General features: G+C 33.6%; 1 protein-coding gene across 1 annotated transcript in view; it reads left to right on the forward strand.

Annotated features, from left to right (window-relative positions):
* Positions 1-18,073, forward strand: part of LOC143227488 (uncharacterized) — a 457,070-nt gene that overhangs the window by 349,191 nt on the left and 89,806 nt on the right. The window contains 10 exon segments of the mRNA XM_076458930.1: positions 2,682-2,975; positions 3,802-3,943; positions 5,762-5,934; positions 8,130-8,438; positions 9,380-9,474; positions 9,924-10,131; positions 11,158-11,416; positions 13,353-13,573; positions 14,774-14,821; positions 16,716-17,012. Coding sequence (XP_076315045.1) covers positions 2,682-2,975; positions 3,802-3,943; positions 5,762-5,934; positions 8,130-8,438; positions 9,380-9,474; positions 9,924-10,131; positions 11,158-11,416; positions 13,353-13,573; positions 14,774-14,821; positions 16,716-17,012 — 2,046 coding nt within the window.

Here is an 18,073-nt window from a genome sequence, read left to right on the forward strand (position 1 = left end):
TGTAAAATATAACAAAAGCTTATTTGAGCTTTAGTAAATATACATTTTATGTTGATCTATGTAGGTAAACATGTTTTTATGCATACAAAACAAACAAACATAAAACAAGAAACATTGCCTCAATGAAGGACCAACCACAAGGAACATTACCACAATGAAAACTCAACTGTAAAAAACATTGCCTCAGTGAATAATCAACAGTAAGAGACATCAGCACTCTGAACATCAACCTTAAGTGACATTACCGCAATTAAAGATCAACTGCAAAAAATATCACCGCATTTCAAAATCAACCATGAGAGATATCACCAGAATGATAGATCAACCACAAGGATTCGTAACACAGTTATTTCTAAAAACCAATTACTGAGAATGTTAAACCGAGTAAGAACAAATGAACGAAAACAAAGACGTTTCGTTATTAACTGTAAGCACTCTTAATGATGAGAAATTAACATTTATTCTGAAATGGTTTTACCCTGATTCCTATATTGGATGTCGCTTTTCTGAGGAAGACTCAAGTTGGAATCTGAAATGCCTTCCATTATAAGAACATAATAATTAGTATTCCACAGTAACTTCTTGGCAAACAAGGAACAAAGTAACCATTTAATGTTTTTAAACGGTTTTCATCTTGATCTATCGTTATTTCGTAGATTAAACTCGTAAGTTTACGAAGAATAGGTAAATACGAATGATGTTAGTTGCATAGAATTGTTTGTCTTGCAACAAGTTTGGTGCTAATTACAGTGCTTCGGATTCACATAGGGAGTACTTGTATTTTTTGCTCTGTTGTCTGTCTTACTTTCTTACAGTATTACAAGTCACTAAGATTATTATATAATTCGTTATGTTTTAGCATATCGCCTCATTTTAACTGATCAAACTGTGCTCACGACAAAACGGTCGTTTCTCAAAAGCATTTAACTTTTCAATTTAAGGCACTCTGTTTCATTGTTTGATATAGAAAGATTCTTCTAGGGTATAAATTCACTAATGGCTACATATGGTTTAATATATATATATATATCGTGAGCTTCTCTCAGATACAATTACCTGTTGTAGTCTTTCTCCACTTTAAAATGGCTGGAAAAGTCATCATAAGAATTGACAACTGGACAACAGGTTCTTGAGAAATGTCTGCTTGTATTCAAGAGCTTCGTTGTGTTATTGATCTGAGTCGTTATAATGTGACCGTTAATCCCATTATTCGTTGGTAAAAGAGTAACCCAAGAGTTGACGGGTGGATGGTGATGACTTAGTGTGATTCCTTTGGTTTTTTTTTTTTGTTTGTAATTAATCACAAAGATACACAATATGCAATCTGTGCTCTGCCCACCATGGGTATCGAAATCCGGATTCTTGCGTGATGAGTCCTCAGACATACCGCTATGCCACTGGTGGACCCCTCTAGTCTTACACTATTAAATTATTGACGCCTAGCGCAGGTAACCTTCTTGTCGCTCTGCGCGAAATTCAAAACAAAGAAACAAACAAAGTGTTATTAGAAACATTTGACTAGAATCAAGTGTTATAAAAACCCATATCATTACAAACTGGTGTTATAGCAATGAATCGTATAGATTACTGTGATAATGTTTAGCATGATTTATAATTCGCTGAGGAAATGTTTCTTACAGTTGAGTTTTCATTGTGGAAATGTTTCTCATGGTTGATCATTTATTCTTTAAAAAAGGTTCAGGAATGTTTGTTTGCTTTGAATTTCACACAAAGCTACACGAGGGCTATCTGCGCTAGCCGTCCCTAATTTTACAGTGTAAGACTAGAAGGAAGGCATATAGTCATTGCCACCCGCCGCCAACTCTTGGGCTACTCTTTTACCAACAAAGAGTGGGATCGACCGTCACATTATAACGCATCCACGGATGAAAAGGTGAGCATGTTTGGTGCAACGGGTATTTGAACCCGCGACCCTCAGATTACGAGCCGAACGTCTTAACCCACCTGGCCATGCCGAGCCTTGAACATGGGAAATATCTCTTAGAAATTTTCAACTCGTCCTGACAGAAAGCGTTTACATGTATTTCTTACACCGTGCTTAGTAGCTGAACAAACAACACAATACTAATTATCTCAGCTTTAAATAGTTGGAATCTTAACACCACCTTCATTAATTCAATATTTAAATATATTATTCTGGTACATTTCTTAATGATATAAAGCATTTTGAGTACAAAACAAAATTTAGAGAATTGTTACCACACATCGAAATTAATTTCTAAATACCAATACTTTGGCATACTTTTAATTGGTTGGTTTTCTTTCTTTCTTGGCCCAGCATAGCCAGGTGGTTAAGGCACTCGACTCGTATCTGAGGGTCGCGGGTGCGAATCCCCGTCATACCAAACATTCTCGCCCTTTTAGCCGTGGGGCGTTATAATAATACGATCAATCCTACTATTCGTTGGTAAAAGAGTAGCCTAAAGAGTTGGCGGTGGATGATGATGAGTAGCTGCCTTCCTCTAATCTTACACTGCTGAATTAGGGACGACTGGCGCAGATAGCCCTCGAGTAGCTTTGGGCGAAAATCCAAACTGAAACCTTTCTTTCTTTTTTGTTATTAATAGATCTCTTGCACTTCCATTATTTTATTTGAAGATATTGTCTTATGTCACTCAACTACGTCTAACAGAACTACTATTTATTTATTTTTTGTGCAGAAAAAGGTGCTCCACCTAAGGTTCTTCAACCTTTAAAGCCAACATCTGCAACGGAAGGCAAGCAAACAACCATACAATGCGTAGTGAAAGGAACTCCGCCTCTGGACATTAAATGGTTTCACGAACAGCGCGAAATCCAGCCATCACGGGACTTTCAACCAGAGTATAACCCACAAACAGGAGTGGCCACTTTGACGATCCAAGAAGTATTTCCAGATGATCAAGGAAACTACACCTGCAAAGCCACTAATCCGTTTGGAACGGACCAGACAGTGGCGCCACTAATTGTCTCAGGTCAGTGGGAATGGAATGGTAGTATTCAAAGGTCTTTGTTTATCAGGTCACAATGTTCTAAAATATCCTTGTAAAAAGAAAGTAACAAAACCATTTATATTATCTTAAGTACTATACTGTTTTTTTTAATATGATTTTATTTCTAAATAGTGATTGTTTTTGTTTTTACTTTATGTTCAATATTATCTATTGAAGCATATTGTCTTTGAATAAAGTCAGTGATTTATTACTGAGCTACTGATGCGTCAGAGGGCTTGGTCATTGAGTTTGTTTTCGCCTAACTATTTATATTAATCATTGTGAAAAAATAATATTACTACTTCGTGGTTTCCTAGTGGAATTAAAAAAAAATGTAAGTGGTTAAACATGTACGATATTACTAGACTACAACAACATAATCCAGTATGGTGATCATAATCGTTGTCCTATAAGTGAACATTATTAACAGTAAAGGCTTGTCTCTTAATAACCTAAATTTCGAAAAGATGATTTTTAAGTCATAGGTGGCAGCACTGGGTAAACGGCGTCCCAAATTAAGAACCAGTAACAAAGGGTCTATTTGAACGTGAAATAGAGAATTATGTATAATTATCAAGGAAATTTGCTTCGAATTAAATTGCCTCAGTTAACATAGCAAATAAAATGTTGTGAATCTCCTCTCCCAAATTCAAATTTGTTCCACACATAGGTGTTCAGGTAATTTGAACAGATAAAGGAAGAAACATGTACAATTGTATTCTTATAATATATATATGTATATGTATATATATATTAGTTAAAACCTTTTCTGTACGAATTTTAAATATAATGTTTTTTTTTTTAACAGAAGATATAGAATTTATAGAGAAACCCGAACCCTTGATTCCTCCTCAGTTCACGAAACCCCTTCAGCCACTAACGGCACCTGGAGGAGAACCAGTAGAAATGAGTGTTGAGGTTACTGGGACTCCTGAACCTACAATTACATGGTATAATTCATCATTTAAAATTTTGAGTATTAACTTGTATCAGTAATTATGATCTAAGTAGTATTAAACTTGATGTAGTGTATTTAATCACGGTTCATGATGTAACAGTACTTATTCCAAGAAAGCATGCTATTTTGAAACTGTGTCTGGAAAGTAAAACATCTGTAACATAAGGAATAGCGCTGTGACGGTTGTTTCTTAAGTTGAAGAGTAACAGAACAAATGTTTCTTTTGGGTTGCTTGGTTTTTCCTGCAAGAGCTAATAAACAATGTATGGGAACTTCGTACGTACATAATATTAACTGAGCATACTTCCACAATTTCCCCAAATTTTCTTTTTTTTTTTTTCAAGAGCAAATAAAATCAAAATTGATAAACATTTTCATTTCCTATTTTTGAAGTTCATGTCTTATGAGCTGTTGTCGCCTACAGAGTGCAAAATACTTTTCCTGGTTCATGGCATGCACACATTTTACTGACCTCATGACAGTATAAAGTGCAACGTTAAGTGTTCCTTTTGTGACATCATTTTAGTGTCTAATGACTGACTGACAGTTTGTTCGTTTTGGATTTTGAGCTGAGCTATACGACGACTATCTGTGCTACCCTTTCCTAGTTTAGCAGTGAAAGACTAAAGGAAAAGCAACTAGTCATCACCATATACCGCCAACTCGTAGGCCACTATTTCTTACCAACGAATAGTTGTATTGACCGTAACATTACAAGGCCTCCAGGCCACATCTGACTGACAGACAACACACTAGTATATAGTGCTACAAGTGGTTAAAACAGATGACCTCACTAGGAGGCCTTCGGTAAAGAAAGCATTAACAAGAAGAAACAAACAAACTTCAGAAATCTAAAAATATTGGTTTGAAATTTTACATCTAATATCTGTTTGAAACTTGCTTGTCATTTTCTCCTAAGTTAATTACTTGAAATACCGATACCAGGTATTCTAACAAGACTTTAGAGAGTAATGAGATGATTGTCATAAGAGACTTATATATCAAACATCAACCAGGAATATGTGCCATACGATAATTTTTAAAAAATGAAACTAGGAATGGCATGTTTCGTTAATGGTATTACATATAGGTATATATATATATTTCAATGTAGTTTCCTGGTATGAACAGTTCCCAAACATTTGTATTTTTATGTCACACTATTTAAAAATAGTTTAACACTGTGTGCCTATCTAACGAACTCACTTGTAAGTTTTCTCTAAGTAACAACAAAAACAAAGTTGGTCGAAAGAGGCAGTCTTCAAGAAAAGTTACACCTATACCCTGACATAATTTCGGGACAACAAACAAATTTGTACTTCACAAAAAATATCGTTATCGCAAAAATAGTACGATACGGTCTTTTTAATACCGTACGAGCGGGTACTTTTTTTATATAAGTACCAAATATGTGTTTCCAAAGAGACAATAAACAATCATCGTATGTTAAGTAAACTGAGTTATCCTTGCGAGTATCTGCACAGTTTACTGTATTGTAAAAACATTGGCTTAAATATGTCATTGCTTTTTGTTTATGTTTAACAAGACACTAAAATGAATATTTTATATAATTAATGTAACTCAAAAAATGTTAAACGTATGTAGTGAGAAAATTGGTTTTCATTAAGAGTAATTTTCAACATGTTTATTATAGCTTGAGTTTCTGAATTTTCTAGGCTTTGTTTGTTTGTAGGATGATACTCAGAGTGATAATTTTGTAAAAGTTTTGTTTCTCACATGATTAAATTACGAAGCGCTTTTTTTTTTTCACGTTGGTAAGTTTTAATTATAATAATGAAATGTTCCGTAGGTTCTACAATGGGAAGGAGCTCAAACCTACCCGTGATTTTCAATTAAAGACAGAGGGCAAAAAATCCACTTTACTAATTATCGAGGTGTTTCCAGAGGATGCTGGGACGTACGAAGTTCGAGCTAAAAACACAGCAGGTCAAGCCACAACTATCTCCAATCTTACAGTAGTTAGTAAGTATCCTGTAACTGTCTTTCACTTATGTTGCTAAATATGAATATTTATAATATGAATAAATGATCTTATAATATTATGTATTAACGACAAACACCTGACATGTCTTTAAGATTTAGTTTTAAAAATTCAAACTGAAAGAGATAGCTTACCTTGTTAGACTGCGATTTAATCATTTCTAAAGTAGATTAAAATTTAAATTACCAATTTGCTGCCATTTTTTAAAATAACTTTCAACCAATCAGTGTGATAGCTTTGTATGAAGAAAAGAATGCTCACTATAATGTATTGAAAAAATAATTAATAATAATAGTCGGTTTTGAAATTATTTTTGATGACCCAAAACTCCCCTACTACGTACCACAAATGACTGACGAAGGAGAAAGTGAGCTAAAGTTAACTTTCAAATGTAGATATGTTTGTTTTGGAATTTCGCGCAAAGCTACGAGGGCTATCTGCGCTAGCCGCTCCTAGTTTAGCAAGGTAAGACTAGAGGGAAGGAAGCTAGTCATCACCACCCACCGCCAACTCTTTTTTACCAACGAATAGTGGGATTGACCAGCACATTATAACGCCCCCACGGCTGAAAGGGGGAGCATCTTCCAACCCGCGACCCTCAAATTACAAGTCGAACGCCTTAACCGACCTGGCCATGCCTGCCCCATGTAGGTATGACTAATTAAAAATGGATATAACAATACAAGAGTTTAACAAAATTGTTAGTTATTTTTTTACGTATGTGTGTGCCCCCACTTTCAATGGTACAGCAGTATGCCTGTGGACTTGCAGCACCAGAAACTGGATTTCAATACCCGTGATAGCAGAGACAGATAGCCCATTGTATAGATTTGTGCTAAAATACAAACGAACAAACGTATGTTTGGGCAGAATTCTTTATACGTAATAAGTGTCTCTGACTTGCTGGTGATTAATTTCAACAATAAATGGACAGCACACACTCTGTATGTTTTAAAATAATACACTCGAAGCAAACTAAATATATATACAAAACATTCATTACACTATTAGTTGTCACCGTTGTATCTAAGCTTTTCTTTTCTTGTCAAAAGTCTTCACATGCCAATTCAGTTACTTCAGAACCCAATTAGCAAGATAAATTATTTTTTCTTTCCTCTTTTATTTCAATATGACCACAATAAATTATCTTACGTTACCCCTTGGGTTACCACAGTTGAAATAAGAACTTTAAATAATTGCATCTTTTTCGTTAAAATCCACACGGGCGGGCTCAATTAGTTTAAAACACCCTTTGATAAGACAAATTGTTCTTCTCTATCTCTGTTAGTACAATACAAGCTATGAAACTCACTTTATAAATCACTCGTTGTAATTAAAATAACAAGCAGTATAACTTCACTTTCACTAATTTTCTTTTTCTAAGCACAAACTTAGTTGCCCATATATATATATATTCTGCCCGACTGAGGCCTAGGAGTTTCAACAAATTGCAATGTGTTATGATGTAACAATACTTATTTAAAAGAACGAAAATATTCAGAAGTTTTGCGTACCATCAAGCCAATTCACAAAAATTGAACTACACTCACGTAAACAAAAAAATTGCGACAAGTTATTGCTTCTAAAAATATTAAATTTAACACTTGTGCTTTATAGCTATTAAAATCATAACTGTTTTATTAAATCTAAATGCAACAGTCGTGTATATTTAACGAAAAATCTCCCTTATCAGGTTATAAGTGTGAACACTTGAAAGTTAACTAGAAAATCAGTATATGACTGTTTAAAGTTACACATGTTTAAAAAACATCTTACTTACACCACACTTAAGATTTAGGTGTGAGTTCATTTCAGATCATGGATAAGAACAGCTTGACCCCACATACTTAATATTTTTAGCCAAATTCAGAACGAGTTTGACTCTGAAGTTTCAAACAAAAATTCTTCAGCTTATTATAGCCACTCGTCTCAGTGGCTATAATGAATTACCCTACATGAAATTGTTTTTCTGGATCTGATACGTTAAACATGAAATAATTTAACGTGTTTTTGTCACATAACTGAGTGCCAGCCATTACACGAACTAACTTTTTCAAAGTTGAATTTTAAGCGGCAGTTATGAAATAAAAATTTATCATTTTAGTATATTTTTATATTAATTTAAAAAAAATCTATTTTTTGGGGTTTAATAAATATACACTTCTATTAACAATAGCCGAGGAAGAAGTCCCGAAAAAGCCACCCAAACCACCAACGTTCATAAAACCTCTCCAGTCTCAGCTTGTTCCGGAAGGAGAACCTGTGGTGATGGAAGCAGAAGTTACAGCTGAACCGGAAGCAACGTTCAGTTGGTTCTCAAATAAGCGACCAGTCAAACCGTCCAGAGACTTTCAGATCACAAGCGAACACAACCGCACTACTCTCGTCATTAACGAGGTATTCCATGATGATGGAGGAGAATACACTTGTAAAGCAGAGAACGAGGCTGGAACATCTACCTCCACAGCCACATTGACAATAGAGAGTAAGTGGTATAACTCAACTCAGTACATGTGTTCTATACATTTCCCTAGTAAACTAGAGTCGTTCCTTCCTATCCTGTACACAAAGCTTGTTATTAGTTTTTTATATATTTTAGGGTATTGGCTTACCATTACTTACTACCAGTTACCTGAATATTAGCACATCATTAAAATTATTGTAGCACTAAATCGTATAGAATACACCGAACTTATAAAACATGATGCTTGGAACTCAATGATCTAAGTATATTTAATAATTCACAAACTTTAAATACGCTTATATGTATAATTTTAATGTTTGTGAAATATTTCACATTATTGTTGGTTTTTCTTATACATAATAAAAATAAACATTTTTTGGGTGTAATAATATTGTTAAACATGAATTACACAGAAAAAAGCCTTCCTGTCATAAAGACGATGTGAGAGCAACATTCTCAAAGTTTTTCATGTTATATGTGAACACAACAAGAAGAGTAAAGTATCTGATATCCAATGAAAAACGAGTGACACGTAGTTTTTTTTCTCCTGTGTTTGAAAATGTATATTGTTTTTATCTTACATTCCTCTTGCTATAGATTTCAATATTAGTTTTATACAATAACATGTACGAATTATTACATTCCAGAACTTTCTGAGTGCAAATATTTCTTTTCAGGAACTGCAGAGGGCCAGTTTGATTTTAATGAAAGATATATTTTTTATAATATTATTAGCTCAGGGAGTATGTTTCGGTACCTCTTGGTTTTCATCAAGCTGCAGATGCAAGTTCATCGAAACGTTTTTTGTTATTTGTTTCTCAGTTAAATGTATCAAGACAGTATTCTTGTTTAAAGTAAACCCTAAGCCAATTAGTGTTAAATAATATATTGAATAATGAATTATCTAAAGCTTCACCAAAGGTATTCAAGGAAATGTAACGGATGACTTTTGTATAAAATAGGTGAACCAGAAGAAGACATCGAGGCACCACAGATTGTTGTTGACCTTACGCCTCAGACCGTGATGGATGGAGAGGAGGCTAAACTATTTTGCTATGTTAGTATCCATCTTCATATGTCTTCACTCTTCAAGTATTTATCAGTTTATTTAGTTGCCATTGTTAAAATCTTATTAGACATATTCGTAATCTTGCAGAAGGATTTGTAACATTTCACTTATTTTTCCATTTCAGAGAATAGAAAGTCATTGATTCTAAAATACTAGAAACAAGTATTATATATTCCAGACTGACATATTAACCAGACTGAATCGTATAATATAACTGTGCTAGATTCGTTATGAAGCATATCTAATACACTTAAAAAAAACTAGGTTGTTTACATTGAAAGAACTGGAGAGTGTATTTTTGTGAGTGGGAAAAAGTCTTTGATTAGTACTAACATGATTGGCGAAATTAACTACTTTTCAAATAATATATTTTCTAGAAAAATCTATGTCGTATCAAGTTTACATAATTAATGGAAAATATTTAACATGTTGTATAGGTGACTGGAAAACCAACCCCAAAAATTACATGGTACCACGGGGATAGAGAAGTAACGGAGAACAAGGACGTCTGGACCACTGTCCGTAAGGATGGCTACTGTGAACTATTTATTTCAGAGGTGTTCCCGGAAGACATGGGAGAATATATTTGTAAAGCTGTGAATAAAGCAGGCGAAGCAATTACTAGGTCGACTCTAAATGTCGACTGTAAGTAGAATAAATATCTTTTTGTAACTTCATAAGGGGTTAAAGAAATTTCATTTTGATGAAGAATATTAATGATTAGGTTGTAAACGACATAATGATGTTATATTTATGTTTACTCAATATAAATTACTATTATTAATTACATGATGATTATGTGTCCGAGCAACAGAAATGATTAGCTTGTAATTCATCGGTGGTTATATTTAGCAACTAAACGATGATAGAAAATCGTTTGCCGCTTATTTTTATCCAATATTTCTTAACTTTTATCACTGTGTTTTATATAAGTACACCCAAGTTTTTATGCTGTTTCGTTTTTGAAAGGCGTTATTAATGGACTGTATCCATATAAAAAGTCTTTATAGACGACGTTTCAGATCGCTAGCACAGCACTTTAATCATGTTACTAGCAGCTCAAAACGTCAAGCCCAGAACTTCCTAGAAAAATGCGGTTCATTATTAATGCTTTCAAGTATGCTCTTCTCTGTTTAGACCTTCTTTTTACAAGTTTAACTTGTTTGCTACTTCCATTTTCTCAACTGTGATTCTCATGGACTCTTACAATGGACCTCACAATTCTTTTAGCATTTGATGTAAGTCTTATGTAATTGTGTTGTAACGTATGCTAGCAAAACATAACGATTTGAGAAACGAAGAAGTAAAAGGATAACAAATGGAATCAAACATAGTAGGGTGATTTAGGTACTCGACTCATAATTTGAGGGTCGCGGGATCGAATCCCCGTCCCATCAAACATACTCGCCCTCTCAGCCGTGGGGGCGTTATAATGTGATGATCAATCCCACTATTCATTGGTAAAAGAGTAGCCCAAGAGTTGGTGGTGGGTGTGATGACTAGCTGCCTTCCCTCTAGTCTTACACTGCTAAATTACGGACGGGTAGCGCAGATAGCCCTCGTGTAGCTTTGCGCGAAATTCCACAACAAAACAAACTAAAATATAATTTGTTGGTCAAAGTTTCTGATTTTCTGATAAAGGGGCACATTTTATCTTTTCTGCTTTTTCAGCTTTTGAATACATCCCAGACTCTGAGATTGCTTCTATCAGCTTGGACAAGGCTTCTGATGTCACCATTCCGAGTGAAGAGGAACATCCAGAAGAGATAGTAGAGCCTCCGGTCGAAAAGATTTCTCCACCCCCGCCTACTTTAGTGACGAAGAAGGACGTTCCCTTCAAGAAACAGGAACCTAAAACTGAACCAGGGACTGCGCCCAAGTTTGTTACTAAACTAACTGAAACAGAATCTCGACCCGGCTATCCAGTCAGGTATAATACAAATAGTAAATCTTTTTATAAAGTGTTAGTAAAAAAACAATTAATGTTCAAATCAAACAGTATTAAACGTGTTCAAATTAGAGCAAGCGAGTATCAAAATATCTGTCTTAGCGACTATCGGCATTCCAAGCAAGATTTTCCTTTATTCGTAGACAGAAGTATTTTGATCATTTTTATATGTCATTGTGTTTGTAAAGCAGAGGTATCGCTAGGTGTTTAAAATATTCAGGGATCAGTCCCAGAAGCGCGTGAATGTTCAGCGTTTTAGTATGAAATTGATCATGGTTTTCTGATCCTATTTTTTAAGACATCAACTTGGAATTCGGGATAATGTCAAATAAAATAAGGGGACAGGCCATGTGTACCAGTAACTAGCGATGTCTCTGTTGTAATGAAATAGTAATATTTATTTTGTTGAATTCCTAACACGCTGCCCCAGGTGGTGTTACGAAAGAAACAATTAAAAACCGAATTAATTTCGATTACAAATTTTTCATTAGACTGTTTAAGTATAAAAAAAAATAATAATTTATTTCAATATTTTCCCAAATTATCATCAGACAACTGTATGATACTAACAGTTAGAACGATCTATGATTGTTTAATATTGTAACACTACATATATATATTGTTTTTGTGAACGACGTTCATACTGTGACCTACAAAGCCTGATTTTTAAACAATACAATTCTATAATGTTGGTTTAGAGACTTTATTAGAGCTCTGCTAATTAAGTAATTGCTTCTGATGACTTTATGGCAACTATTAAGCTAGAAACATATGCATAACATAAAAGTGTGTTCTTCATAATATCTTGTAATCTATTTGAGTATTGTTTGGTAAACGGAAGGCGTCGGTAAGTAATTAGTTGAAAAACTATTTAGTACGTGTGTCCTTCGCACAGCTGGAAAATTGAAAAACTAGTTAACGAGTTATATTTTATAAATTATTCAAATGAAATTAAGCAGTTTTGTAGATTTTCTCCAAACTCAAAAGAGTTCGTAAAATAATTATTTTTATTACTGAGGTAGTCTAGTATCTAACTTGTTATTGTGTTATGAAAAATCAGTCATTTAACCTGTGACCTCACGCAAGATTTCTCGAAATAGGACAAGTCATAAAAGCCCAAAAGCATTTGTCTAGATAGAATAATTGGATGAATGTTTGCCCATTACGATTTTAGTGATGTGGGTGCAAAGGGAGCCGCGAGAGGGGAAGATGCCTTGGAACCTTATAAGTGTAGTGACTGTTGGTAAAATAATTATAAAGACGTAGTGTGGAATCACCTAATCTAGAGCTAAGTGCATAAACTTGACAATGAAAGTAAAAACATCGATTCAGTTTTAAATTTAAATCGTTTCTGAATTAAACTATTTTCTATTGTATAACCAACGTTTTTAATAGTAAAAACCAAACAAACTTCTTTAATCAACAGACTCTAAATTAATAAATCAATAAATATTTTTTCCTGTATTGTTGTCTATACATTTAATTTTATACTTTCAGTACATTGAATAACAACAATATTAAGTAGTATTTTTGTTGCTAAGCAACATGATAATAATAAAAAAAAAGTTTTGGAACATAATATTACCAAAACGCAGTGACTTTTCTATATATTAGAGATTGTAAATCTAACCGATTCTTACCAATAATTATATTATGAATACGTCACGAATTCATTTCATGAATGATATTACTTTTGATTGGCTTTACTAACGTTCAACTGCCTCGACTGCACTTTTCTGCTTCTGTGTTGGCCAAGCTTGATTTCGTAAAAATTATTTATTTCAGTTAGCTATGAAATGTTAGGTTAAAGTACACTATAGTGTGGGGGTGGTAGTACTTGTCCCATTATTTTTGACGGACTATATGCTAGTAAATGTAATAAGTAGAATTTGGAACATAATTTTTTGTTATTGTCAAGGTTGGAATGCAAAGCTACGGGGACTCCACGACCGAAAATTACCTGGTATCGGCATGGTAAGATATTAAAACATTCACCACAGTACCAACTGGACTACCAACCGAACGGCACTTGTACTCTCGTAATTTCACGTTGTGTGATAGAAGACACGGGCGAATATCTTTGTGAAGCTATGAATCGAAACGGTGTTGATGTTACTACATCTAAGGTTACAGTTCAAGGTAAATATTAGCCAATTTGGTTATATCTTTATGAGAAAATTATCATATTCAATACAGCGAAACATTTTGCAATTATATAATTACATTTATTATATATTACAGTTTATATGTGACTAAAATTATTTACTTCTTATGTAGGTTAAATAACAATTTGTATATTATCGTAATAGTACAGGCATCCAGCAAATACTGTAGGAGGCCCGGCATGGGCAGGTGGGTTAAGGCGTTTGATTCGTACTCTGAGGGTCCCGGGTTCGAATTCCGGTTGTACCAACCATGCTTGCCCTTTCAGCCGTGGGGGCGTTATAATGTGACGGTCAATCCCACAAGAATTGTTCAACACGAATGAATCACTAAAATAATGCTGTTTTTCAGTTTGTAACTCAATACTTTTTGACGACCGGTAGATGTGATTACGTCATATAATTACAGTCTTTACGCTTTCCCATTTGTCCAGCAAATAAGATTGTCCAGTTGTTTAAGTCATGTCGTGCCCAGAAATAAATATAGTTTCTAAAAAAAGACCGAGTGATGAACAAATTTTTATTCCTATTCAATTTTTTTAATTCATAGAGGACTCTGTCTATTTCGTTTTTATTTGGTGCACGATGTTTTATAGTATTTATATAAAAGATTCTATACTATTTCGTTATTACTTCATTCTGGTATTCTGCTTTACAGAAGTGAAACTTTTACTTAACTTAGATTTGTTGTCCACAAGTAAAATTATCTGAATACAAGCGGATAAGAATGGCTCAGTTCGAAAAAAAGCTTTTAATATTATGAATAATCTCATGACTTCGTCATATTTCACATGTAATCAAACACAATGCTTCTCTTCTGTAATATAGTTCCAATATTTCCATATGCGAAAACGTCACTAATGTTTGTTTTATATATATATATAAAGATAGTGACCAGAACTAAACATCAGAACCTGAAAGATGTTACTTTTTTGTGGTTTTCCAAGGGCGATGAACATTCGTAACAGAATAGAGAAAGCGAGGATCTTTATCAAAACCACCTATAAAGAAATATTTCATTTTACGTTGCATCACATAACTTCTTGTATTCCACGTTATGCAAAAGCGTAGCAAAAAAGAATAAATTAATAATATTACAATTTACTTGTCTTATTATTGTGCCACGTGCCTGTTAGGTTTGTTTCAATAGTAAATTAAACTTGTTTATACTTTTCAGAATACAAACCTAAGCCTCCTGTTCGAGTTGAAATCAAGAAGATAGAAGGTAAACACATTTTTAATACAGCATCAAATAAGTTTATTAATTGTAACTTTTGACTGGACAATAAGTGAAAGTTGACTACTAAATCAGCATGAATTATGTGAACTTACAATAACAAATGGTGAAGTTAAAAATGGAACCCTTTCAGAAAGTTTTGTTTTTGTTTATGTACTAGTGTTGTGCAATAACCATGCATGTAATAAAGATTGTACATAACAGAGAGACTTGAATTCTGGAGTTATAGTTTATAAGGCCTAGGGACTGCTAGTGATATGCTAAATATGTGTATCCTTAATTAATTAATCATGATATAAACTGTAACGATCCTGAAAATGATTTGGTTTGTCCTGTGCTAAGAGTATAATAATTAAAAACTCTAAACTAATATTCCCAAAAGCTCGTGAAACTAATGATTTGATTTGATATTTTAACCGTTGTTTTGCTTTCTCAGTGTATATATAGCTTATTTTGAAAAGGAAACAAACAAGAAGCCAGAGAAAGGTAAGCTTTTGAAATACAGTTTTTTTGGTATCGTGTGAAAGAACGAAGAGCACCCAAAAGAAAGACGGTTACTGATATTTAGTCAATACACATAATATCTGACCTGTCACAAAATGTGTATGTAAATAAATATCACACGAACGCTTGTACACACCCATACTGCAACACTCGCACATAACATACCACCACTGTAAATGAGGGGAAGTTTATGTAAACTTGTTGGGTCAGAAATTTCGAATGAAGTACTTATATGTCTTTTCATGTCATTATTAAATTGAAGTGCAAAGTGTTTGGATAATTAATTTAAATATACCTGGTAGTAAGTAATACATCTATGAGATTATTACACGAGTCTTTATAATAATATCATTTTCAAGTATAATTAATCAATTTATATATTTTTTTTATCTATACACACTTTGTATTTGCTATGAATATAGGTTAGCAGTTTTGTATTTAATTAAGTATCATTTTACAGGTAGATTTGCAAATACTTTTCTGTAATGCATTCTAATAATAAAGGCGTATAATGTTTTGTTGATTGGTAAGTAAAATATGCTAAGAATACACTTCAAACGTACTTTAAAATGACGAGTAAGATCTTACGGTTCTCCGGTAAGACAGCGGTAAGTCTTCGGATTTACAACGCTAAAACCGTAGGTTCGATTCTTTTCGGTGGGCATAGCAGGGAGGCCTCTGTGGCTTTACTATTAAAAACATATGTCATGGCGATAAGCAAGTTAAATCGTCTGGTTCTATACAAGGACCTTTGACGGGAAGTAAAAAGTATCTGATAATTGTCAAGTAAAAATACGTGAAAACAACTGAGTAAACTTATCTGGTAACTGAGAACTAAAATATTTTACAATGAGCAAGTGAAAAATAATGTGACAACAAGTTAACACAAATCGTATACTGGTAAGCCAGAATTTTGTAAAATCAAATCTCAGAAAAATGCCCGTAAATAGTAAGGAAATGCAAGTTTACAGGTTTTTCATCTAGTAATTTCGAGTTGTTGTCTTTTGACATCTAACATGATTGTAGTAATGTTTTGTGAGTTGTAACAACTAATATTTGAAACTGCATTGTCGACTAACGCTACCGTATGATTTTGCGTGAACTACTTCAAGTTAGGGAAAATCCTTAAAGGTTGACACCTATTTCACATTTTATTTAAATCTATGTCATAAAATAAAATAACTGTTTGTTAGTTTTCTAATATTGATATTAAAGAAATGAATAGAATAAATTAGTAATGTCTATTTCTGTTAAAGTTTCTTGTTTATTTATGATGTACTTGCAATTAAAACAAAATGGACGTATATTAATCGTTATTATACACGTTGCATCAAGAGTTGTAGCTCTGTTTTAAATAAGATAACAACGCTTTTTTCAGAAGAAAAACCACAACCACCATCTTTTGAAACAACTCTCCATGACGTATTTGTAAAAACCCCTGGAGGAAAAGCCACGTTTGAATGCTTTGTTCGAGGGAAGCCTAAACCGGAAGTTACTTGGTATCATAATGAAAAGAAGATTGATTCTACTTGCAAGAAATACACAATTATAAACCAGGAAGATCGAAGTACCCTACACGTTACCAAAGTCACTAATGAAGTCGGTGGGCGATATACGTGCCATCTGGTGAACGTACTTGGCGAACAGACTTCTACGGCTTATCTCTACATTGGAGGTATGACAGAAATAAACTGTCATTATTTATAAATTGCGATTTATAATTTTATCACAAAAGGATAACAAGCTTGTAATAGGCCCCGCCTTATATTCGAATATGCTTTACTTTAAAATAAATAGAAGGCGTTAAGTTGCTCGTGATATGTTGGCGCGTTATATTCCCATATATTTTTTAATACGAAAATACACAATCCCTAAAACTATTTGAGTAAAATGCATATCATTTTGAAAATGACAATAAAGTAAATGATCAAAGTTAATGAAAACTTTGAAAAACACATTGGCATTTTAGTTTTAAAATGTCGTCAGCGAGAGATGTTGTTAGTAACATATGAACCTCGTTCCCTCGTGACAAATGTGGTTTCAGGCAAAATTGCAGCGCCCCCTCCTTTCCATTGTAAAATAGCTTATTAGCCTCTCTATGTATTGAAATGTTTTATACTTTGTACCAGGGGTAGGCAAACTACAACCCATACGAAGGTTTTATTCTGCTCTCGATGTACTCGAACATTTCCAGTATATTACACTTTGCGCCTCATACACTCTGAAAGATAGCAAATACTTGTTGCGTAGCCTACCTAACTATTACGTTATTCTGCTTTTCGGTAAGTACAGCGCCATGTATAATGTTATATCTTGTTCTGATCTGGTTTTAATATTTGGTCAACCTTTGTGATAACGAGAAATCTACTTAAAGTAAAAATGTATTCTCAAGATGGCGGGTATGGAAATTAAAACTTTAATAAAAATAATGTACATAACAACGTTTTGACCTTCTTAGGTCATTTCCAGGTTAACAAAGAGAGTTTGCAAATACCTCTGGTGGGAGGAAATCTCTTTGTGTAGCTTTGTGCTTATTACAAACAATCGATTAAAATTGAATATTATAGTTTTTAAATCATTTTAAAATTAAACTATGCTGCATAGCCTTGATTTATGAACAAAAAAGATGTTTCAAATATAGGGAAAATTTATTCAACTATTTTTATAGCGAACTATACAATACAGTAGTGGCTTTTGAATTCCAGTGTTATCGCTCAGCATTTTTAACCATAGAGT

The sequence above is a fragment of the Tachypleus tridentatus genome, chromosome 9, assembly GCF_004210375.1.
Source record: "Tachypleus tridentatus isolate NWPU-2018 chromosome 9, ASM421037v1, whole genome shotgun sequence".
Classification (NCBI taxonomy): Eukaryota; Metazoa; Arthropoda; class Merostomata; order Xiphosura; family Limulidae; genus Tachypleus; species Tachypleus tridentatus.